The sequence below is a fragment of the Rissa tridactyla genome, chromosome W, assembly GCF_028500815.1.
Source record: "Rissa tridactyla isolate bRisTri1 chromosome W, bRisTri1.patW.cur.20221130, whole genome shotgun sequence".
In the NCBI taxonomy this organism is placed as follows: domain Eukaryota; kingdom Metazoa; phylum Chordata; class Aves; order Charadriiformes; family Laridae; genus Rissa; species Rissa tridactyla.
Genome location: NC_071496.1, coordinates 2,995,860 through 3,020,848, shown reverse-complemented (window position 1 = coordinate 3,020,848; position 24,989 = coordinate 2,995,860). Strand labels below are relative to the sequence as shown.

The 24,989-nt window shown below is 45.9% G+C and overlaps 1 protein-coding gene and 1 long non-coding RNA gene across 2 annotated transcripts; one reads left to right on the top strand and one right to left on the bottom strand.

The window, feature by feature from the left end:
* Window positions 1-241: 241 nt before the first annotated feature.
* On the bottom strand, window positions 242-18,766 carry LOC128902011 (cilia- and flagella-associated protein 53-like). The gene is made up of 8 exons (XM_054184270.1): window positions 18,704-18,766; window positions 17,421-17,650; window positions 15,005-15,178; window positions 8,116-8,419; window positions 3,849-4,067; window positions 2,648-2,864; window positions 2,053-2,155; window positions 242-776 (listed from the first exon to the last, which is right to left on the bottom strand). The coding sequence occupies exons 1-8, from the start codon at window positions 18,764-18,766 to the stop codon at window positions 560-562; spliced, it is 1,527 nt and encodes a 508-aa protein (XP_054040245.1). The 3' UTR covers window positions 242-559.
* A 106-nt stretch (window positions 18,767-18,872) lies between these two features.
* Window positions 18,873-21,891, top strand: LOC128902024 (uncharacterized). Its single transcript, XR_008463590.1, has 3 exons — window positions 18,873-19,038; window positions 19,776-19,896; window positions 20,837-21,891. It is a non-coding gene; the product is annotated as an uncharacterized LOC128902024 (long non-coding RNA).
* The last annotated feature ends 3,098 nt before the right edge of the window (window positions 21,892-24,989 follow it).

Here is a 24,989-nt window from a genome sequence, read left to right as displayed (position 1 = left end):
TAGCTTTGGGACTCTGATATTCCACACATCATTCAAGAGCGATCAGAACATATGCAAAGCAGCGTCAGCCCTTTACCCTCTAGCCCACAGTAAAATAGATTCAGAGTTTTGTATTTTACAAGGAAAACGAAGACGAGTCACCAGGTACTTTTTGGCTAAATAAAAAAAAAAAATGTTTCGCAAATATTTGCAGTTTGAAAGGCATTTTAATAAAAGTGCGCTGAAACTCTTCAACGAAGTTTTCTTTTGCGCAGATTTTAAAGAACGCCTACCTATCATTCGCGTCATAATAATACAGCGGTATACTGCAGAGAACATACAGTAGTCTTGTATTAAAGTGTCAACCGTTTTGATTTGGATCAAAAGTCATTTTGTGAAAGAAAATCCAATAGCGATAAAAAATAACCTTTAAAAATATCACGTTTCTTGTATTTGCCAGTTAACTACTTTGAGCGTCACAGCAGAGAGGAGTCCAGTCAGTTAAAACACCCTTAGAAAACAGTTTTTAAGGCAACTAAGCGAGCTAAAAAAAAATCATCGTAAATTATCTTCTTGAGAGTTAAGACATTAGTTTTCTTCTCAAAGGGTGGATTTTCGCTGATTTCTCACAAGGCCTTGACAGAACGTCCTGTAGCCTTTCTTGGTAAGCTCTCTCTGCTGCTAGACCCGATTCGTATTCTCGCTTCTTCTCTTCTTCCTCAGCATCACGGGCCTGTTGTCGATAGGCAATTTGAGCCCTGAGTTGCTCTCGGTATTCTTTTGCTTCTTTTACTTTTCTGGAAATGACATACGAATCGCTTATTTATGAAGTGTGGGTGAAAAAAAAAAAAACCCAAACAACTTTATTTAATCTGTTAGCGTTCAACCTTAGACTAAAGAACCGTTCAAAACTCCTTTTAGGTGACGGTAAGAGGACAGAGAACGAGAGCGTCAGGGCTCAGCCCTTTCCTAGCTCAGCCCCATTGCTGCGGCAGCCTTCCACCCCATCTCCACTCCCTCCTTCCAAAGATAACAAGTTACTGCCGACGGGGAAGGCTCCTGCTGCCGCGTCGTACTGATATTCTAGGAAATGGCTGTCAGAAGAAATCATTCTTCCATCCTACCTCGAGACTCATCTATTACTTTCACCGCCCTCTGGAGAAGCAGTGGAAGTCTACCCGTGTGTTCGGCCACTTCTGGAGCAGGAGTCACAGAGGCTCACGCGGAGACTTAAAGTCAAGACTTGTGCGCTAACGCAACGCACTTGAACCACAAACACTTACTGACGCCGCCGAACGCCAGCTTTGCTACGTGAAGCATAGCCATAACGAAGCCCAGCGTGTTTCCTTCAGAAGGGTGAGATTTCTGCCACAGCCAGGAGATTGTTACCAACGAAGCCGGCAGAGAACACAACAGATACTGGCTCTGGAAGGAGCTATTCGGTTACCTCCCACAGACAAGTGTGGAGAAAGGGCAGGAGTACGAAAGGGAAACGGATTAAGTGAAATAAGGCCCTTTGCCCTAGGCTTTGCGTGACACCCAGAGGAACATTTCAGCTACTGCGGATAACTTATTCTCCCCCTGAGGAACTGCAAGAGGAGGAGAACCCCGCGCAGCTGGGTTCCGTGCAGCAGTCTGGTGTTTTGGCAGCCGAGTATACGATTGTTTAAGGGATGTGTGGGTGAGCAGGGTTTAGCAATAAGCCTGAGCACACTAGTTCTCCCAGGTAAGTAATGAACTAACCTTTCATTAACCCTCCGCCCCCAACCTCTGCCACTCCTAATGACAGCTCAGAGTATGAGGGGATGTTTTTAATAAACGTGATGGATGGAAAAGCCCACAACGAGGATATGTAATGGAACGCCATTATTTGTATGATGAGATCAGAATTAGTGATTTAATGCCAACTGCAATATAACAGGGCTGCTATCGAGCAGTTTGGAGCAGAGCCTCTCTGAAGAGAAGAGAGCCCGCCCAGTGCTCTTAGTTACCCGAAAATGAGAATTAGCCTACTCACAAGTTTGAAAGATTGATACGAAATGAAATGAACGCATGGCATAAAAGAAAAAATACCTTGCATGCTTTTCCTCTTCTATATGCTTGAGTTCTGTGATTGCTTCAGCTAATAATTTCCTCTCTTGAGCGAGTTCTTCCCGCTCCTTCGCATTTCTCTGCACTGGAAAAAAAAAAAAAAAACCAAAAACAAACCCCAAACAACGAAACAACTTTTAGAAGATAACAGCATCGCTAAGCTTGAAGGGATTGTATTAGAGCCAAGTAGTCTAATTAGCAAGCCTGAGCTTTTTTGCTTCTGGAGAGGCACACGAACAAGGGCAAGCCTATTCTCAGCTTATTTATTTCTCATCCACTCAGAGTACTAAAGATTTCCCATTCAGAACTTCATCATAACAACATCATAATTAATAATAATGATTGTTTGCTGATGCAATCCTTACTTTACGGGGCTTTGCTCTGGTGACAGCAATGGGAAACTAGCGTAAGGAATGCCTGCCTGTAGGAGTGAAGTTTGAGCAGCAGGTTCAGAGGTGGTGGCATTGTTGTCCACGCGGGGCCAGATGGGCTTCCCAAAAGCCAGTGTGTTGTACTCCCTCCGCCTTTGCCAAGACTTGCGTTCGTGCGGTTTGGTGCACAGACTGTTAGAACTTACCCTTCTCCTCCACCTGCAGTTGTCTCGTATCCAGGACATCTTTCAGTAGCTGCTTTCTAGCCTCCTTTTCTAACCGCATTTGCTCAGCCTTCTTGGCCCAAACCTTCGCGATCTCTTCATCGAGGAGCTTGTCCACCTCTTTTTCTCGCTGTTTCTCCTCCTCCAGCTGTTGAGCCAGGTGTGCCAGGTAAGTCTGTTGCTCCTTCAACAGCTCTTGCTGCAAACACACAGACATTTGCTGATCTGAGTTAAATGAGTTCAAAAAAGCCTTTTAGAACACAAAGGGAAGTGGTAGTTGGCGGCCAAAGTGAGAACTGGGAGCCTAGGGCTCCATTCCAAACCCTGTTACGGGAAAGGGTTGTGCAGAATCTTCTTCCTGGCCAGTCGACAGTGCCTGGGACAGCAGCGTAAAAGCACAACAAATACAGAGTGATCCCTTTCCCCATGGCAGCTCAGCTGCCTAAAACACCGACATTTTACAAACTTTTCACAGCTGACCAGGCTACTTCGCCATCACCTGCGTTAGAAGCCTTGGGATCCAAAAAATACAATAATAAATAAGTATCACCTCCTCTACTTTTGGCTAACAGTGAGTTTATACAGCTTTCCTAACCTACGTGAGCTCCTAAATACCGTGAGCAGAGTAATGAACGCAGCTCCCTGCGCTCTCAGAGTTACATTGAGACCCGTTTTCAGCCTGAAGTTGGACGATCTACTTGTTTTAAATTTAGGAAGCGACAGACACCTCCATCATTTCGTGGCATCTCCAGGATATTTAACGAGAGGTTTTGCATCTATATATCCAGGTATTAAAGATGTAAAACTGTTTCTTAGCATTAATTAGAATAAGTCAAATAAAATAAGTTAAACTTTCCTCTGCAGTTACAATAAATCAGGTCCATGAAACAAAAAAATATTCTTCTAACCTCCGTTACCCCTTTTATCTAGCCTGGTAGGCTCGCTGATTGCAAAGCACGCTTTGAAGTACTCGCTGTGGCTTTAACGGATAATGGGCTTCTTCAGAGAAGTAGAGCGCTGGCAGGAGGAGAGGCAACAGGCTGTGCAACAAAAGAATCAACGCGTTCAGCGAGAGGGACTCGTGTCTGATCTCATTTCGACTGCGCAGTTCACCAAGGGCCACAAAATTAGTCTAGATGAGGCATTGCCCCACAACTTCACAAGGAACACCTCTAGCCCTTACTTTTCTCTTCGTTTTCTCCTCAGCGTCCTCCTGGGGTTCCTGAAGAGATTTTTCCAAGTTCTTCATCTCTAGGGCAAGTTCACCTTGTTTTTCTTCATTCAGACGCTTCTGCTTGTCCTGTGCTGCGCCAAGCAACATATCCCTGCGTTCCTTCTGTTTCTGTAGTTTCTCCCGCTGAAGTTGTTCATTTTCTAGCTGAAGCTGTCGCTGCTGCTCTTCCTACAACATTAAAAACAGCCACCTTGTAAAATCATCGCGTAACTTCCAATTAAGTGACGGCTAGAATCAGTTTAACTGGAACACTGAAGAGCAAAGATAAATATTTAAAGCCTTTCTTGTTGACATTAGGGAATGAGTGTCATCCATTAGACCTGTTAAAGCATGAACATTTTAGCGTATCATTCATTAGAACTCAGGATTTTTCTCCGCAATTATCCCATGCACTTCCATAACAAAAGACCGGAATGCCTGATGTTCTCCGAATATTTCAAGCGGGTGGACAGAGTCATCTCTTTAGAGAAATGAATATCATGGCAGTCTTTACACGCAGACGTAACTACTAACCAATACCAGAGCCGTGTGTTCCTCCTGTTTCTGCGTGTATGATCTGTCCTGTGTTCAAGGCACTGAATCTCTAGCGGACATACGGATGCACAAAGTAATTAATTGGATCCTAATATTCTGGTGGGCAGTTCCTGAATTTCCATGGCTTCAAACCATTCCACTTTATATTGTAAAGAACAGAAAAAATGGACAGTAACGTTGAGTTCTTAAGAAAGAAACAATGAAAAATAGCAAGTGTATATTCAAGATCAAACAGCTATATGTACATCCAAGATGATTTACCCCCCCAAAAATCCCAAAGTAGCATCAGTGCTGTAACTCAGCATAATTCCTGAACACCCTGCATTTGAATAAGTTTACAAGCACGACTGCGCTCAGTCGTAAAACAGTATGTGGCCATCATTAATTTATCTACAGAGCTCAGAAACAATGCCTCGGTGGTCTTGAAAGTACACAGTTTTTTGTTAACCTGTTTTTAAATTAAATGTCAGCGACACGGACAGTGGCATTGAGTGCACCCTCAGCAAGTTTGCCGACGACACCAAGCTGTGTGGGGCGGCTGACACGCTGGAGGGAAGGGATGCCATCCAGAGGGACCTGGACAGGCTGGAGAGGTGGGCCCATGCCAACCTCAGGAAGTTCAACAAGACCAAGTGCAGGGTCCTCCATCTCCATCTGGGTCGGGGCAATCCCAAGCACCGATATGGGCTGGGCAGTGACTGGCTTGAGAGCAGCCCTGGAGGAAAGGACTTGGGGGTGCTGGTGGACGAGAGGCTCCACATGAGCCCTCAGTGTGCACTTGCAGCCCAGAAAGCCAATCGTATCCTGGGCTGCACCAGGAGAAGCGTGGCCAGCAGGTCGAGGGAGGTGATTCTCCCCCTCTACTCCACTCTCCTGAGACCCCACCTGGAGTACTGCCTCCAGTTCTGGAGCCCCAACTACAAGAGAGATATGGCCATGCTGGAGTGTGTCCAGAGAAGGGCCACGAGGATGATCAGAGGGCTGGAGCACCTCTCCTATGGGGACAGACTGAGAGAGTTGGGGTTGTTCAGTCTGGAGAAAAGAAGGCTCCGAGGAGACCTTCTAGTGGCCTACCAGTATCTTAAGGGGGCCTACAAGAAAGCTGGGGAGGGACTTTTCAGGATGTCGGGTAATGGTAGGACTAGAGGGAATGGATTAAAACTAGAGATGGGTCGATTCAGACTGGATGTTAGGAAGAAGTTCTTCCCCATGAGGGCGGTGAGACACTGGAACAGGTTGCCCAGAGAGGTGGTGTGGCTGCCCCATCCCTGGAAGTTTTTCAGGCCAGGCTGGATGGGGCTCTGGGCAACCTGATCCAGTGGGAGGTGTCCCTGCCCAGGGCAGGGGGTTGGAACTAGAGGATCTTTAAGGTCCCTTCCAACCCTGACAATTCTATGATTCATAATGTGAATAAACATTCTAACACATGTCAGCAGGTTTGTCGTAAACAATGTGACTAACCTTCTGCATAGGGAAGTACCAGCTGCACCTCCTAAGGAATGTAACTTGTTATGCTGGACATAAAGCACCCACTGAAACACTTTCAAACCCAAAGCTGACTTTGCTACCTACCTGAATGGTCAAATTCACTTTCGGAACCTGGTAAAACAGCTCTGAAACTCAGTATATTTTAAGGCACAGAATAAGTAATCCAAAAAAAAAAAAAAAACACCACACCTTTGAACAATAAAGACGGAAAGAAAGTGGAAAAATTTAGCAGTCTACAGGGCAAGCTGGCACATGTCTTAGGCTGAATTCTGACGTCAGTGAAGTTGTGTGAAAGTAGCCAAGGATGGGATCCATGGTGCTTATTCTATGAAACTTTATACGATGGGGTAACACAACACTGCAACTGTACAAAGAAATTGTTACCAACCATCCATCTGCAAGCCAGGACCAAAGCGCTATGGCAGAAACTCATCTAGCACTTCAGAAACTACAGCCAGAATAACATGATTTAAATCACCTTCTCAAGAAATGACAATTCTTTAACAAGAAGAAAAGGCAGAGGGGGAGGAAGGCAGCTAACATAGGTAATGTAGCTAACGCAAAAACTGCTGCCTCTGTTTTGTCATCCAGCCTGACATATCTTGAAGTACACTTACGGTCTCTCGTGGCAAAGGCTCAAGTTGTGCTTCACTAAATAATCTACTTCCATTGCAACAACCAGAAAAAACCATTATACACAGAGACACTTAGCTGTCCACGGTGTGTCCTTCACCCAGATGAAACCCCTGATCGTTAGAGGCTACCAACTCTGCACTGAGAATCTTGTAACGAGGCCATCTGTCACATCCCTCTTCTGCTGAAAAAGGATTACATCCCATTTTCAAGGCAGAAACTCTCCTTTGTGGACCCTCTGAAGAAAGCTTTTTCTCAGAGACTAAACCACTTTAGCAGAAATTTATCTCCTTGACAGAGCCCAAGGCAGCTGTCTTCAGGGGAAGCTACAGAGTCTTCTAGTCTAGCAGCATTTTTCTGAGAAGGCCAGTTAAGAAGCAGCGTTCTTTGCCTGGGAGGTTTGGCAGTACCTTAAAAGTTGTTACAAGAAAACAATTTAATTTTGCATGTTTTTACATAAGTGAAACATTACAGTCTAGCTAGAAATAAAGACTCTACCTTTATACAGCCAGGATTTTCAGAGCTTAAGATTCATTCTTGTCATTATTTTTTACAAAGTAGTGGAGTATATACCTTGCCAACGTCAGCTTCCGGTGCCTAGAAGAGTACCCTGAGTGATCATTCAATCACTAGGTGTAAATAGCTGCAGAATTAAGACCGAGTCCGAACTAAGTATAACTCACAAAGTCAATGCAGAACGCTGTGAACGAGCAAGCCTCGCTGAAGCCAGCACAACTACAGCAAGCCTACAGTGGGGAGAGATGAGGGGGGAAAAAAAAAAAAAAAAAAGAGGGTAGTGGCCAAACAGTAGGGCCAAGGTAGCCAAACGCCTCCCGTGACGTGACGCGCAACAGCAGCCAGCACTAATAGGGCAGAGCGCTTAGGAACTGCTTGTTAATTTGTTAAAAATAACGGATGTAGATTCTAAAATTCAGTCAGTTGGGGCATAAGCAGTTGGGATTTTTCATATAAATGCGTCTCTTCGTGTATGTGTCAGGGTCCTGAGTGCACCAAAAAGCTCTGCAAGCTCCCCGCAGGGGTTTGGCTGCCTCCGCTCTGAGCCTGGGATCTCTGAGCCTGGGATCAAAGAGCTGGGAAGAAGCGGTGGGAGAAAGGGCTGAGAGGAGTCGTTTGGGAGCTGCAGTTCGGCTCAGCCTCTCGCCTTCAGTGCCCACGTGAGCTATGTATCACGGTCTGAGATCTGGTGTTACGCGTTACAGCTGGGACACAAGACACTCTAGCTGGGAAAGGACAAATCAGAAAATTGCAAAGATGTCTGGCAAAAGCTTAAAAACATTTCCATTTCCCACAAAGGCTCTGAGAGGCTTTGAATGCCAAAAATCCTTTACAATGCTAAGTTTCAGAAGATGTATTTCTGTCTGTAAACAGGAACGCATTCGCCACAGCTCTGGAAAAGAGGCTTAGCGTAATAGGACAGTCTCGGATACTAATGGAATCAGTGAAGATACAAATAAGGTATGGATTAATCTAAATGTCTCATAAGCCTATCATTAGGAGGGCCTTATATAGAACCCTGAATTGAGAATGATATGGAAATTACCAGCAATCGCGCCTCTTCTTCCTTCAGCCGCTTCGCCTCCTCTCTGTGAGCACTGAGCACTGCTACCTGGGCACTGAGCACGCTCAGGATTTCCCGGTTCTGTTCCGCTGATTTCTGCATCTCCACCGCCTCTCGCTTTTCCTTAGCCAAACTATCCTCTTTCCAAAGCTCTGCAAACATCTCCTCCTCCTTCTTCTGTTGCTTTTTCAGTTCCTCCTTCAGAGCTACCTGGGCCAGCCGGTCTTCACACAATTCCTTCTGATGCTTCTTCATCCGCTGTATGCGAAGCTCCTCGCATTGTTCTCTGAAAGACAACATAAAAGTTTAAAAAAAAAAAAGAAAAGCCTGAAAATAATAAGCAAGTTTGGAGGCGTGCGATGGCTGGAGGCTCCCAGCTCATAAGTACTCGGAGGAATACAGCTCGGGATTGGCAAGTTCTACACCTGCTCTGCCACTGACTCCTTGCGAGGCCTACGGAATCAGAGCCTGATCTGATGGAGATTTTGACATTAACGAGTGGAAGAGCAGGTCCTATATTTGCATTTGTAAAAAAAAACATATATGCATGCGCAATATATAAATATTTTATACATACAGTGTGTATTTATATAATGCATATGTGTATATATGTAGTTGGAATATGCATGGTGTGCAGTTTTTTATATATATAATTTTTTAACATGTAAATCACACGCACACGACGCTTGTTCAAACGTGGAGGTTGCTCTTTATTCCAATGAAGTTTAGACTTGGTTTACTAGGCGCTTGAAAGCTCATTCATATTCAGAAAATAACTCAGAGCAGAAATTTAGGTTACACAGCCGAACAGGAACCACTGGAAATTTATTCTTTTTTTTTTTAAATTAAGTTCTGTGGGATAATTCAGAAGAGTTGCAATAAAAGTCTGGAGAAGCTACAAAGTCAAACAAGTAATACGCAGCTTCCCGTTGGCATTTACTCACTGCAGTTGAGCTGCATGTAAGCAGGAATTTATCTTCGGTTGAAGAACACGCGACTGTTTACAGATTCTGCTTTTATTTTTGCAAACAAAGCACTACTGAGATCAACAGACGCTATCGAACACTATTTAATTTGAACAATAAACAAGCATTTTAATTCTGTTCTATAACCGCGATGCAGATTTTCATAAAATCAAAATGCGAAGCTAGCAGACAACGGTGAAGTTCTACGAGCGTCAGGGATCTATAAGCTGTAAGGATGTGAGATAGACACACAAGCGCTGCAAAGCCCAAAGTTATCTCACAATTTCAGGCTGAGTGAAACCATCTCCTACACATTATTGCAATGCTATTTAGAAATTCATTGCAGACAGCATAAGATGTCATTGACCGAATCTTGAACGACTGCATGACAGCAGTAGTTACCTGTACAATGTGAAATACTATTATTTTATACAATGTTTAGCCGACAATCCTGTGTAGCAAAAATATTAAATATTCGTCAAGCAACTGTCTCATAGTACCATCAGTCTCCGCATCGGGTAAGTTATTAAATAACTACAGCAATAAAACAAAATCTAAATGAATTCCGTTAAGATTTTTCTTTTCTTAACTTAAAATAAGTTTGCCAGCACTAAAGGTAGATATTTGGTGGTTTGCTTTTTCGCCTTCCGTGGCTCTGCTAAGGATCTGTCTTTGCAAAGGCTTCGCTTTTCTAAACGATCGCTAAGTCCAATATAGGTGCTGTCTCCATCTAAACCCCCATCTATATTCCCTGACCTGGGTTTCGGGTATAGAATTAATAGGAGGGTTATTCTCTGGGGCCTTGGGTTCACACCTCCACGGAGGCTACAGAAACGATGCAAATTTGGCTTCTCCCTGAGGTGGGTTGTTGTATCTACTGGCAGTGAGGCAAACAGGATGCAACTGGTGGTCTTTAACTTATTTCCGCCCTAAAAGTAGCAAAATTACGCTACAGAGTAACGGCTCCTTTATTGACGCGGCTCCTTCGTCACCTCCTGTGAACAGGCGCGGAATAAGCACGGGTCCTGGTATCATTAACGTGTGGTTGAGGCAACTACCAGCGTGTAATAACGATGTGTTGGCTTACAAGAGCTTCCAAAGCTTTACCAATAAAGCTCCATGCTAAGCCCGCCTAATAAAAATTACTTAGGGCTTATAAACTGCAAAGAGTATTTCCCTGAAAAGCCCTCCGCCGGTTCAGAACCGGCTGAACAAGCTGCTGACAGACAGAAAAAGTGACAGTGCTGAAAGCCAGCCTGACCCTGCTCTCAATGCCACCCGCAAGAGCCATCCGAGCAGCCAAACTTACAGCGGAGTGCTGCAAAATCAGAGCTGTAAGCGCGGAGGGGAAGGATTGCAACACCTCGCTCTTCCTTGGTGCTGCGGGAGCGAGACGCAGCCAAAGAACGCAATCCGTGACCTGTAATTTTCATGCAGAAGCAGAGGTCTCACCGCATTTTCTTCCTGTCGGCATCGACTGTTTGCTGCCTCACGTTTCAGCTGTAACCTTTGGGGGCTGTGGACATCTCTCTGCATCCTCTGACTGTAAAGCACCTAATGCCACGGAGCCTGTGGTGAAAGGTGCTACACGCTATACGCAAACAATAAAAGGGAGAGCAGCGCCATGAAAACAAAATTCTCCTTTTGCCTGATATCCAGAAGGTATTTCTAACTTCTTAACTGTTCCTGACGGAGAAGAAACAACGCTAATCTGTCAAGTCCCCTTTCATCAACACCAAGTCTCTGTAACAGGTTGCCCAGAGAAGCTGTGGCTGCCCCATCCCTGGAGGGGTTCAAGGCCAGGTTGGCTGGGGCTTGGAGCAACCTGGGCTGGTGGGAGGTGTCCCTGCCCAGGGCAGGGGGTGGAACTAGGTGGTCTTTAAGGCCCCTTCCAACCCAAACCGTTCTATGATTCTGTAAGATAAAACCTCCTGTGCTTTTCTGCCCCAATTTTAGGACACGCCACATCCTCTAACCAAATGATGGGTTCTTCCCTGAGACCTGGGCTCGTATCCTCCGAAGAAGAAATGTGTGGAACCATCCTCAGCTCAGCTTCAGAAGAGGAAATACAGGAACGAAGGAGCAGATGGCTGTTTTACCTCTTGTCCGAGACAGGAACCTTCTGACCACTGGTTGTCCCAACCATGAAAGCAGAGAGCAGCAGAGCACTGTGCACACCGTGAGGCACGGCACGCTCCACGAGGTGCCCCTGCCTTCAAGCAAGTCAAGAAACGTACTACCTCATTGTCCGTTTTCTTACTTTTTAACACTAGGATCTATCTTCCACCCTCCTGGGTAGGAATTAGTGGTGATTACAGACTACAGTACTAATTTGTATTCATGGAAAAAATGTATTTCTCAAATGTTCCGAGGGAAACATGCCATTATTAAGATTTGAAATCTTACACCATTAGAAATAACTGTATTACCTTAACACAACGGGTTCAAAGTTCTTTCAGCGGTGAAGGAATAAAGAATTAGTTATTCCTTTTCATGATTATAAACTAATCTGAATTTAATTGAATTCTCGGAGGGGAAGAGAAGTTAAATAAAGTGCAGCACGGTTAGAATTTTAATATAAAATAACCCTGTAATTGCTTGATTTCATCAAAATAATTCCTTCAAAGCAGCTTTTACAGCAACCTATAAACATCTGCTCCCCCAGATGGCTGGTTTCCTTCCTCGCTTTGCCATCCTAAGCTTCTTAACATTAAAATTGTGCCTGTATGTAGCCACTTCCCAGAAACAGAAACTGCATTTATCCCCCGCCCCCGTCCCAAGTTCTTTATTGATTTAATGGCTGCAGTACAGAGTTGCTGCGATAACAACGTTCTCTGTATGGATGCTTCTGATGTTATCACCAGGAGGAGGATGTAATATGTGTTTTATGCAAATGTTAAGACATTGCAATTTTCTTTAAAGATCCCAACGATGAACATGCCCTCGGGCTAAAACTGGCTGAGTATCTTTACATACAAGTTGTATGAAAACTAATTCCAGGGATGCTCCGAGGACTGTGCCCTCCATCACCTTGTGACAAAGGACTCTTCCTGGCTAATATCAGGACCGAGAAGCTGGTGAATCTATATCCTCAGGCTACAGCTCCAAACCCAGCCACGCGGCTGATAAGAGAGCTGCCTTTTAGTACTCTGGAATAACGTTCTGGGAGTGCTATATGCTATAGGTGCTCCTATAACTCAGGTTTGAGAATTTATATCTGCAAAAAGAGTGGAGCGCCTCGCTTAAAAGTTAAGAGAAATATTAAAAAGTCTGTCTTACCTTTCCGAAAGACACTCAAAATAGTGGTAAGTTCACAGGCAAAGAGAAACAGAAAATACAATACATTGGGGTGCAGGAAGTAAATATGTTTTGCACCATTAATCAATAATATTAAAAATAAAAATAGTGTTTACTTCCTATTTACCTCACCCTCTTATTTCTATTTTTGCACATGTTTTATAATGTAAACAATATAATAACACAGTTGTACAAGTATATAAATTATAAATACGTAACCATATTGGGGGCGAGTGCTAAAAATTTTTTATAGCAATAGGGGTGCGCAATCAAAAAGGTTTGGAGAGCAGTGCCCTTGAGGACAGGTTGTGACACAATTACACGTTTCTGGTTGCGGATCTGCAATAAGCGTTGGCCTCCTGAGCAGCAAAACCTGCTCCCAGATCTCCGCACGGACCAGGAGGAAGAGTGACAGCTAACAACGGGGGAAAACGAGATCTGGGGCTACTTAAAAAAGACAGATTCAGATATTAGAAGTCACTAATCTCATCAGAATCGATCAGCACAGCAGAGACTTCCTTTCTCATTGGAAAAGGACAAAGAAAAGACTTGAAAACATTTCTAAGCATATACATGAAGAAAGATGTCTTTCCAAGGAGAGATCAACAGACAAGGTGAACTGTTGTCAGCTGGTGTTATTAAAGTTTTGGGGTTTTTTTTTTTTTTAGGGACCTTAATTTAAAAGTAGAAAGAGACAGAGCTAGAGGAAGGGAGGGAGGAACTGACTATGAAAATGTATTGCCATGACATCAGGACGTCAGTCAAAAGGACACTGCGCGCTGTAGGATGAAGATTCATTTGCAGAAATACTCAAAGATTGCCACTTAACAGCTGTGAAGAAAGATGATTTCACTGCCTCTAAATCCTCTGAAAAACTGCAGCCAGCACAATACCACCTAGTAAAGCTCCGACAGCACTTTTTAATGGGACGCTATGGGGCATGAGCATTGCCTAGATCCAAGAGCAGCCTGGGAAAGGCGGAAGGATGATGGGAATGATCGCGTAATACTGAGTGAACCCGATATCAATAGGGTTGTACTGGGAAGAAAGAGGACCTGCAACAGGCAAGTGCTGCATGAAAGTCCACGTACGTATCACCAGATGATGAGATTTCACTGGTGGGATTCATTTCGCAATTAAAATGTGTAAAATGAGGCGGCTAAAGAGGAATCTACACAAGAGCTAAATTCCCATTCTAATCAATGGGAACCTAATCAATGCAATTAGCAGAGGCTAGCGTGCAGTTCAGTTGGCAGACCAGTATATGCCTACTTTAGGATGACATTAGGTTCCTTTAACTGCCCTGATCTCAATGAAGAGCTACGGAGTAGAACAGGATTTCAGATTCCCAGTGAATATAAAGATACCAACACTCCGACGCCTACCTTTGTGTGTCTAAATCGCAAGCCGAATCCCTTCTCCTTGGCATGTTAAACAAGCTACACGTACAAAATAAGAGGCACTCCAGCAGCGTCTCCTCTACATAACTTTAAAAGTGAGTTTCAACCACTTTGTATGCGGGTAGGGAACAAACTAGAAATTGTAAATAGCGAGGGCCGTATTTTAAAGCCAGCATGTGAACTTAGAAGTGCATACACTGCCTTAACACCTGTCTCCCCACAATTAAGAAACCAACATTTATCTGTGAAATTAGTTAATTAGAGTTTATGCACGAGTGAAAGCAAGTGTTGATTTTTATCCCTAGCCTCTGCACACCGAGAAGCAGGTGTGGTGGATTTCCATAGCACTGTGAGAGACTGGGAAGAGACACTTCAAATGATTACAATTAAATTACATTAATATTATTTTCATCCCTTCCTTTGAAAAACCAGATTTCCAAGAATTGAACAAGTCAGATTTTATGCCAAGGCCTCCGGGCCTGATAAACACCTGCAAATCTTAATGACTTCAAAAGATGCTGCTAAGCTCAGCATCCAGGAAGATTTGGCGCAGAACTTGAGGTTGCATTAAAACCTTTGCTTCAGCTGGTACTCTTGAAAAATACGCAATAAATAAAACACTGTCTTTTCAGACAATCGTAGCTTTTCAAGGATCTTTGATGTATTAGCTTAATAAGCACGATTTAGGCCAAACTGACCTTCCATGAACCCTTTTCACTCCAATAACACAAAGCCGAAAGAGAACTATATGCCAGAACAATTAGAAAACCAGCTGATTGGGCAGGTGAAAGCGCAGGGATGCTCACACAGGACAAGGATTTCGGCATTGCAGTTGGAAGACTGTTTTCATGGTGTCTCAACCCTTAAATCAAATAATGGAGACAGGACAGTTCTCTGCACCTGTTACCTCCATTTCTATTAATTAAGTTTTTTCTCACACAGTTTGCAGCATCACCAGTTTGGATCCCTGCTCTTTAGAGGCTGCACCCCTTCACTGAAAGTCAGAAAAAGACTCGACTCCGCTCCGCTACATGCGACGCAGCTGAGGCCTTCCAGTTGCTGGCAAACCTCTACCCAAACCACGTTAAGTTTTTTTTTGTTGTATCATTTCAATCGCCTTCGTCTTTCCTCCCTCAGTTTATTATTGTCACCTTCTTGTTAAATTGCCTCTTTGTATTTCCTTAGCCCAAATTCTATTTTATAACATACCGGAATTGCTGCTCTCGTTTTTCAACCACCAGTTGTTGTCTTTCTTTTTCTCTCTTCTCTCTCAGTAATTTTGCTCGCTCCCTCATCTTTGCTTGTTTTTCCAGCACCGTTTCTTCAAGTGCCTCCATCTCAGCGACGTACTTACTTTCCTCTGCCTCCAGAAGCTCACGAAGCCTGTAATGAAAACACTTTTAAATAAAAGCTAAAACAATCCTTCTGTTGAATGATTAACTTTCAGTTTATTTGTTACGAATGCAAAATGGGTACTGGGCTCCTTTCAACACTTCTGGCAAACGCCAAAGAAGGGGATATCCAAGGGAACATCCAATTTTTAACTTGGGGATCATTCCTGTTGTGCCCATGGAGGGAATCTTACAGCGCAACAGGACAGATTCTGTCCTGGCAGGATTTAAGCTCCTTATCTTACAAACCCATTTCCAATTCTGCTTTACAACTTCAGTCCCCCGTTAAACAAATTCTTCTTGTTTCCAGGCTACGTTTCTCAGCAGTTGATATCAATTTGGTCTTGTACTGTTGTTATCCTCCAGCGTAATCCCTCCCTGGTATTTACTACCCTTCTCTACGCAGCTATAATTGTATCTCCTCTCAAACTACCTTTTGTTATTTTAGCATCTGTAAACCACCTCATCCTGAAAGATCTTTGATGAGAAAATTATGACAAATTGGCAATTTTTAAACCCACCGCCATTTACCTCTCTATCAATCCTAGCAGCAAGGAAGCTGAGGCTAAGGAATCCAGAAACTCATTAATTCCAGCCCAAATGCCACAGCAGCCTCTGGGAAATCACTCTCACCTTTATGCAACGGGATGCCCCTGCATGAGCAACAGCACTGCGGAACTACGCTGGAATTGCTGGGGCGAGTTACAGCAGCAAAGCCAAAGGGCGACTAATTCTGGAAACCGAATTGCACTCTCTTCACCCAGTCTCCTTCCATGGGGCTCTTAAGCTGCTAAATAAGAACAAACCCCGTAAAGTTCAACCAAATCCCTGCTCCTGGGAGGAGTAAACCCATGCACGGGTACATGCTGGGGGCTGACTGGCTACCAAGTGGCACTGCAGAAAGGGATCTGAGGGTCCCGGCAGCCAACAAGCTGAAATAATCCAGCAATGCACCCATGCGGCAAAGCAGGGCAACAGCAGCTTGGGCTGCGTGAGGAACTGCCGGGAGGTGAGCCTTCCTCTCACCACTGGTGACACCTCAGCCGGAGCGCTGGGTCCAGTTCTGGGCTCCCCAGTCCAAGGAAGATACAACCTTAGTGGAACGAGCCCAGTGAAAGGCCACTGAGATGATTAAGGGACTGGAGAATCTCTCCTAAAAATCTCCTGAGAGAGCTGGGACTGTTCAGCCTGGAGAAGAGAAGGTTCAGGGGGACCTTACCAATGTATGAAAGGAGGGAATGCAGAAGAGGGAGACAAGCTTCTTTTCACTAATGCCCAGTGACAGGACAAGAGACAACGGGCACAGATTAAAACACGTGAAATTACACCTGAACACAAGGAAACACTGTGAGGGTGGTCAAGTATTGGAACAGGTTGCCCACAGGTGGTTGAGTCTCCACGCGTGGAGACAAACAAAACCCAAAGGGACAGTCCTGGGCAACTGCTCTAGGTGAGTGTTTGAGCAGGGGGTTGGACTAGATGATCGCAGGAGGTTCCTTGTAACCTCAGTGATTCTGTGCAACTGGTGTACAATTCCTGTGAAGACACATCATACGAAGATAACCAAACTGATGACCTTCACAGTTCCCAAGTCACTTAACATGAAAGAGTAACTGAAATTAAACCGCATGATTTTTTTTTTCCTAAGATCAGCACAGCGCAATTCTGTTCTTTACAAGACAGTAATGTGCCTCACCTTTATTATTTGTGAATGACTTCTGACAAGTTTTCATTTCTTTCAGCTGCCTGTGCTGAAAAGTATTACTTACAGGACCTAAACATTAAGTTAACGAGGTTGCAACAAAACCCTCAGCTACACCCAACAATTAGAGCTTCTGACACTTTTATCAAAGTACCCCTCACTCTCTTTAAAAAAATCAAGCAAAGTGCTATAATACTACTTTTATCTTGCATTTGGCAGCTGGGGCTCTAAATGCCACCTAAAACGTACTAGTTACTGTGTTTGAATATGTATCTCTAGTGATTGGCTCAGTGATTAGTACTAATAACGAGGGCCCAATAGCTACTGTTTGCTCTACATTGCTGCCTGATTGACAAATAAGCATGCCCGTGCTTTCTGCTATGATGAATAACAAATTCCATGCCCCAATGCACAGCGTAAAATACAACGCTCGGCGTTCTACTGAGTGTTTTTCCCTGTAATCATTCCTCCAAGCACACACTTAAGTTGAAAATTGTAGGGCAAATATTAGCATTAGCTACTTGTTTGCTACCTCTCTCTTCTCTCATCAGTCCCTGCCAGATATTCCCGCATTGTCGCATCCACCTTTCTCTGCACGGCGCTGTGCAGCCATTTTTGGTCGTTGCGTTGCTGCCACTCAGAGACGCTGCGATACTGGTTGTAGAGCTTTAAGAAATCAGCATGTTCAAGGAGCTCCTTTTCTTTCTCTCTGCGGACCAAGACAAAATTTTCACTTGTTTGTTCTTTAGGCAGCTTGGCTTTCTGTAAGAGAAGGCACATGTCAGCGGTAAATACACAATCAGCCATTCTGGGCTTTGTTTTTCAGTTGAATTCATGACAAAATAAGCACTTCCGGCACTTGTCAGGCCACAACTGGAATACTGTGTTCAGTTTTGGTCCCCGCTATGAAAAAGCGGATGTGGACAGGCTAGAGAGGGTCCAGAGAAGGGCCACAAAGATGATCCAAGGACTGGGAAACCTGCTGTATGAAGAAAGGCTGAGAGAACTGGGTTTGTTCAGCCTTGAGAACAGAAGACTTATGGGAGACCTTATCACCATGTTCCAATATTTCAAGGGTGGCTACAAAGAAGCTGGAGATTCCCTTTTTACATGGGAAAGACAAGGGGGTACAAGTTATTCCAGGGGAGACTCCAATTGGATATGAGAGGAAAATTTTTCACAATGAGCGATAGGAGTAATCTCCCCAGGGAAGCGGTGGATTGCCCATCCTTGGGGACTTTTAAGATTCAGCTGGACAGGGTGCCGGAATGCCTTTTCTAAAGCGTGCTTGTGCCAAGAAAGGTTGGACCAGATGATCCTTGAGGTCCCCTCCGACCTGTCATTCTGTGATAACACCAAACAATGAGAGTTCAAGGTAATTAGTGGTAAATCCCAACAAACCTTCCCTTGAAAGAGCACACCACCAGTTCAAGAGCATGAAATAGCTTCAGGTGCTAGCACTTGTCTGTTGCCCAGACTACAGCTTAAATCTATACATCCAAGAGGGTGTTTATGGTCTGCTTTACATGTACCAAACACACATTTTCACCACGGGTAACCTCCAGCCACCTCCCTCTCCATCACAGCTCCCCGGGGCTCTGAGCGCCTCCTCACACACGGCCACCCCCACCCTTTGGGACCCACAAAGGGGCGACCTCGCCCCACACGGGTACAGTCTCCACCAGGGACCCGCAACCGGGTGGGAGCGACTCCCACCAAGGCCTTTAGCACCCGCACCGCAGCCAAGCCCGACCCCGCTCCCGCCTCCTCTCAGAGGGGGATCGCGATGGGGTGCCGGCACCAAGAGCGCCTCACCAGCGCCCAGGAGTGCGGGAGAGGCCCGCTCGCCTCCCGCCGCCACCACCGCCGAGCCTCCATTGCCACATCTGCGCCGCCCGTTGTTATAGCAACCCCGCGGCGGCGGAAGTGACCTCATGACGCCGGGGACGTGCGCAGGGGGGCGGCTGAGGGAGGAGGTGGGGCCGTTATGGCGGCGGGAGGGTGGTTTCGCCGGAGCTGTGAGTCCCCCGAGGGTGACAGGGCATAGAGCGCCCCGCAGAGCCCCTGGTTCGCTGTGAAGAGCCGGTGACACCTAGCGCGAGCAGAGGCACCCGATGGGTGCGGGAGTGATACAGTTGCGAGTCAATAAGGTCATTAAAGGAAGGTTTAATGGCGGGAGCGGGTTCCCCGTGGCCACCGGTTGGCGGTCGCTCTGTGAACACTGGGGTAGAGGCCTCCCATGGTAGGTGTCCTGCCCATGGACAGAGTCCAGAGCTGCCCCGGGGTGGAGGAAAATGGGAAATCGTAGGATGGTTTGGGTTGGAAGGGACCTTAAAAATTATCCAGTTCTAACCCCCTGCCCTGGGCAGGGACACCTCCCACGAGCCCAGGTTGCTCCAAGCCTTGTCCAGCCTGGCCTTGAACCCCTCCAGGGATGGGGCAGCCACAGCTTCTCTGGGCAACCTGTTCCAGTGCCTCACCACCCTCACAGTAAAGAATTTCTTCCTGATAATCAATCTAAATCTCCCCTCTTTCACTTTGAAACCATTACCCCTTGTCCTATCATTACACTCCCTGATAAAGAGTCCCTCCCCATCCTTCCTGTAGGCCCCCTTTAGATACTGGAAGGCCGCTATAAGGCTCCTCGGAGCCTTCTCCAGGCTGAACAACCCCAGCTCTCTCAGCCTGTCCTCATAGCATAGGTGCTCCAGCCCTCTGAGCATCCTCGTGGCCCCCTGCTGGACCCGTTCCAACAGCCAAAACGTTTGTTTGTGGGTCAGCGATTGCCTCAAGTTCATTGCCCCCAAAGGCGGCGCAGGACAAAGCTGTCGCTGAAGCTCTGAAGCCCAGGAACACAGATACTGACAAGAACGTTGCTTTCTTGCAGATAATCTTGCAGACTTGGCTGATAAGTTGCAAAAATGCTGCAGAGGAAGAAATGTCGATGTTGAAAGCCGAGTGTGAAGCTCGTTCTCATTCCATCGCAGTTGGCAGTGTGATTACTTCAGGTATCGGTGATGGGATCCTTGCACCATCAAACAAAGCTGTGTCGCACGCAGCATTTGCACACTGGAGTATGCGTCATGCCACCATGGTCATGCTTGAACTGGAATCCCTGGTGTTTATTTCCGTAGAGACTTAATGCTCTCATCCTATTGTGGCTTACTCTTGGAGGCGTTTGGAAGAGGGAAACAACTTCACAGCAAGGAACTGCAGCATTTCCCCCTGAAAATTCTCATATTTAAGTGTTGTAAGGGCTGAGTTTCTTGGTATATTACAGTTTTGCGTAATATTTTATCGTAGAATCATAGAAACGTTTAGGTTGGAAAAGACCTTTGGAGGGTTTAATGGTAAATGTTGCCTTAATCTTAACATTTACACAAAACCAGATCAATTTTATGTATAATAAAGAAATATAGACAGTCTACAAATGTGTAGCGCTTCCATTTGTTTGAAATCTGAAAAAAAAATAATAAGGGGGTTGTGGATCCTCCAGTCCCCTTAATAATGTTTTTTTGTGAAGTCCCTCCACCAGCTTTAAAAAGATTTACTCCTGAAAAAGCTAATTTTAGTCCAAAGGCATTACGGATGTGTCATGACTTTGAGCTGATTTTACATTAATGTTAGCTGAAAGAACAGATTCTCCCTAACTTGTGCCAAAGAGGATCCTGGTCGCTGCGTTGTTCTCCAGGGCTTCCTCCCTTGGGGAATATATGTAAGATATATGTGGTATATGGTCTGTCCTGGCTTGGATTCTCCTTCCTGAAACCTCTCTCTAAGGAACAGCCAAGGAACTTTCCAGAAAAAAGCCCCACTTGACACTCAGGTGTCGACAACTGCCCAAAAATCAGAGCTTTAGATGTGGGCCAAGGTTTCAAACTGTTTTAAGCGTAATGGGGTCAGCCACAGAACGGGATGGAGTCACCTCTCCTTTCTCTCCCCGTTCAGACAGACCAGCACAAAGCTACAGCTCATGTAGCTAAACCCAAGTAACGGGACGATGTGGCTCCTCGGGCGCGATCTGCCTGGGCTCGGCTGCAAGAAGGCCAGTGTCGGCATCAGCTGGGGGAAGACCAGCACCATGTGATGAGCTGGAGCAACTCAGCAAACTGGAGCTGTTTTTTCAAGAGCAAAAGCTGCAGTGGGAAAACCCAGCGAGGACAGTTGGGCCTTTCTGCTCTTGCGAGGAAGTGTAAGAAATTGATTGATACCAGCTGATGAACAAATCCCCCTTTTCTTTGTACAGAAGAAACCTTTAACTTCTTCCTCTAGAAGAAAATTTAACCCAAGGGAACCAAAGTCATCCCCACCCCTCATAAAAGACAAAACCTGTCTTTTACAGTGGCTGCCTGTTCCTTTTGTGTGTGATTGTGGTGGCTGCATCAGCGAGCACTTGGGCACATCAGCTCCCTTTCTTCTATGGGATCAAAAGTCCTTCTGCTCCCAGAGCTGCCCTGGGCTTCCCAGGCTGGGGCTCTGAGAAGTTGCCGCTTCCTCTCTGGTTCTGAATTCCCCTGGGGTTTCCTCACCGGTCACACTCCAGACCATCTCAGGTTTCTCCGGTCATGCTCCCTTCTAATCTTTCCTGCCAGCGCCTTCAGGCAATCTTCCAAATACTCGATTAGGGAAATCATGACTCCTGGTTTTTATGTCTTTTTGGTACTTTTATTCTTTTTTTTTTTTTTGAGGGATTTGCTGTTTGCTCAGATCCACATGACTGGCTGAGTCAGGAATAGGGATACGGGAGTCACACAAACACCCCTCCATTGACATGCTTCGCATGAGTAGCGGAGCTCAGAACTTATACTAATGTACCTTAAAAATACAAGTTAAAAATAAAGCTTTTCTTTCAGCCGTGTGTTCCTGCCAGCACCGTGTGTCTTGGTGCAGAGCCCCAGCTGCGGCAGGAATGTGCTGTTTCCCCCGAAAACGCAGCCTCACATCTTGGCTCTCATCTCTCGCCTTGGTGATTAATTTGAATTTGTGCTGGCAGTAAGTTCTGCGGCCCGAGTCCTGCAGATATTTCATCGTGCAGCTGTAAGCAGCGTCGACCACCAGCATTCTTTGGGGTTATCTATAATAAAGCATGTTTTCTTCTTGCAGCCGTGCGTCTCCCCGTGGAATTACGTGGCAGCAGGATACAAGCTTCTAGTGTTGGCGCATCATTTGGAGATGAGTAATTCTTGATGTTTGATCGACCCTGAGCTCCGTGTGAGGGCTGAGAAGTTTTGAGTTGGAGCCCGGGAGTAGCCGGTCAGCTTTCAAATATTAGGAGCTGAAAAGAGACGTGTCAGCTTCCTGAGTGAAGAAAGGGGGCAGCCGATGGGATGTTTGGCCTCGGCTGGCGGTATCAGCTGCGTGCACGCGTCGTGCTTGGTCGCTGTGGTTTAAATGTACAAGAGCAAAGATCAGAGCCCTTCCCCGGCCACGTCTGAGCCAGGCGCCATCAGATAAATGCTCTTTTTCACCCCTGACGCCCACAGCGGAAGGGAGTGGGAGACAAGATCAGCTGCTCTCCTCTCTCCGCGCCCATGGGCAAGTAGAGAAGGTGGTGGTCTCCTTTCTTTCTCTCAGCCTTGAAAGAGCAAAGAGTAACCACAAAAAGGGAACACAGCGTGAAGGAGGGGTGAATAATCCCAGCATGAGATTGTCATGAACACAGACAGTGCATCTTAGGGCTACCCTGGCAGCAGATTTACCCAGATTGGTGGATCCGGCCATTAAAACTGCATTTATTTCTGAAAAGCCGCCTTTGGTCCTTCCCTATCTCCCTGCCCCAAGAGCTGATCCACCAGTGCTCTGCTCAACAGACTTCTCTTTCTCCTCCCTGCGTGCTCCGGGTTTCACTGGGAAGACTCTGTCCTCCTGCCCGTGCTTGTCGGTACCCAGTGCTGCCAGTATTCTAGAGCTACTGGTCTAAGTCCTGTGCTGGACACAGCCCCAAAGCCTCATCTGGTTTTAGGTGCCAACATTTCACTGCTGCCACTGGGATCCAGAGACCAAAACATCTTTGGATTGCTTTAGCCGTATCTTGTAACGACACCGAAATATCACAGAAGAGCTAACCAGGCATCTCTCAGGATGTCATCACCTGCGTCCTACCTGGCTGTCCTCGGTCACCAGCTCAGCAAGTGGGATAAGACCAGTAGCGTGGTCAAAATTCCCCTCCCAGCAAATCAGGGTCGATGGAGCAGAGCGGAGCGCGAGGCTTGAAATCGCTGCAGTCACAGCTTCGGGGTCAGTGCAGCGTTTTTTATAGAACCCGCTCAGCAGATTCCGGGCAGGAACAATTTCCCTACTGTAAAAATGAGAAAATGTGAATATTTGTTCCTGCGAAACACATTTTTTCACCATTGGGACAAGAACTGAGTGTGTAACTTGGTTAATGTTTAAAAAGGAACTGAAAGTATTTGAGTTTCGAGTTTTTCAAATTCACTTTTTGCTAATTTTATCATCTCCGTAAAAGATTTATTTCGGTCTTTTTAGCTATAAAGTTATTTCTGCTGATTGTGAAATTTCCTTCCCGTTATTTTTACGTATTTTCAAGAGACCCAAACCGTTCTGAGAAATAAGATCGCGTACTATCCTTCTGCGTCATCCTCACGTGCCAACCACAGGAGACTGATTTGCTGTCCCCATCGCCCCACTGCTCACCAAAACGTCCGGCGCAATCGGCAGCTGGCACAGCGGAGAGCGGGGATAAAGGGTGAGAGTCAACGGGAGAATGCGGAAAGGGCAGGTTACGCTGAGGTTTTATAAACGGGTGGTTCTCAAATGAACTTTGTCTGATGCGCTTTATCCTAGAGGACTTTAAAAAGTGTTTCCAGCCTTTGCGGTGGGGGTTTCAGGAGGGAGGCAGGGTGCTGGCAGGCTGAGAAAGGGGGGATATAGGCTCTATTTTTTTGTTGTTTTTTTGAAAAAAAAGGAAAGGGCTTGGAAATTACAAGCCAATTAACTTCAGCTCCTGAAAAACAACATCAAAGAGACCATGGAATAAGTAATTGGGAAATCATCCGTAAGCAACTAAGAAGAAAATATGGGGAGATGAATACCAGCCGACGGAGATTTGTCAAGGACAAATGGTTTCCCTTTAAATCTCATTTCCTTCTGTGATGGGTAACAGGCCCTGTGGGGAAAGAAGCAATAAATATCAGCTGATAAGGCTTTTAACACCTCCCCGCACCCCACGCGGCCCGTGGGGAGCCATCCCCGGCCAGCGGACGGTCACCCCCGGCTTGCTGTCACCTGGGCTTCTGCACCCACCTCTCGTGGGTTTTAATGTCAGTGATCACCTGGAGAAGTGAGAATTTAAATCTGGAGAGCACGCGGAGGTGGCGAGGGGAGGACTGGGGGAGGGACGGAGTTTCCAAACTCCGTTGAGGATTTGGGGGAAAGGGCTGAAAAATCAGATGTGGCGCAGAAAGGACAAGGGCAGGGTCGTCCACCCCGGCAGGAATAATTGGGAGAAGTGGGTGGGGAACAGCTGACTCGGGAGCGGTTCCTTCAGCAGAAATAGATCTGGAGCGCTCGATGATCACAAGCTGGAAGTGAGTCAGGAATGCCACGGCCCTGCAGGAGAAGCCAGAGGGCTCCAGCGTCCTCGTGGGCACAGCCAAACCCTCGGGGAACAGGCTCCCCGTTTTTAGGCACTTGCAGAAAAATGAGGCTTAGTGGGAGAGAATCAGGTCTGGAAAATACCTGAGCTGACAAACTGTTCAGTCTAGTGGGAAGCAAACTAAAAAGAGATATTTTCAGACACGTTTCTGATGTTGAAAAGGGAATTTTTGTCTTTACGGAGTTGATGCTCGGTGCGTAAGGCAAAAACGTAAGGATTCCTTCTCCTACCAAACGTTACGGCTTCCAGTGCGAACCTTTGAGCTTACACGGTGCAAAACACGCAATAAATCAATCGGTGTTTTCCCAACATGTTTCCTAAACCACATTCAGATTTAAACCGAACGATCCTACCCAATTCATCCAGGGCAAAAGGTCCCGCGGCAGAGAGCAGCTCTGGAAACGGGGTCTCCTTTTAGGTTATCTTTCTGTTATCATATTAGATACTTTTAATTTCCTTTTTTCCCCCCATTCATTTCCAAAGTTG

What these genes read in the sequence shown, in the direction of transcription:
- LOC128902011 (XM_054184270.1), bottom strand. Translation starts at nt 18,766, where the DNA reads ATGGAGGCTCGGCGGTGGTGGCGGCGGGAGGCGAGCGGGCCTCTCCCG. An exon ending in AAACGAGAGCAGCAATTCCG is followed by an intron (nt 8,420 to 15,004) that starts GTATGTTATAAA and finishes GTTGTCTTTCAG; the next exon opens with AGAACAATGCGAGGAGCTTC. An exon ending in GAAGAGGAAAAGCATGCAAG is followed by an intron (nt 777 to 2,052) that starts GTATTTTTTCTT and finishes TGTCATTTCCAG; the next exon opens with AAAAGTAAAAGAAGCAAAAG.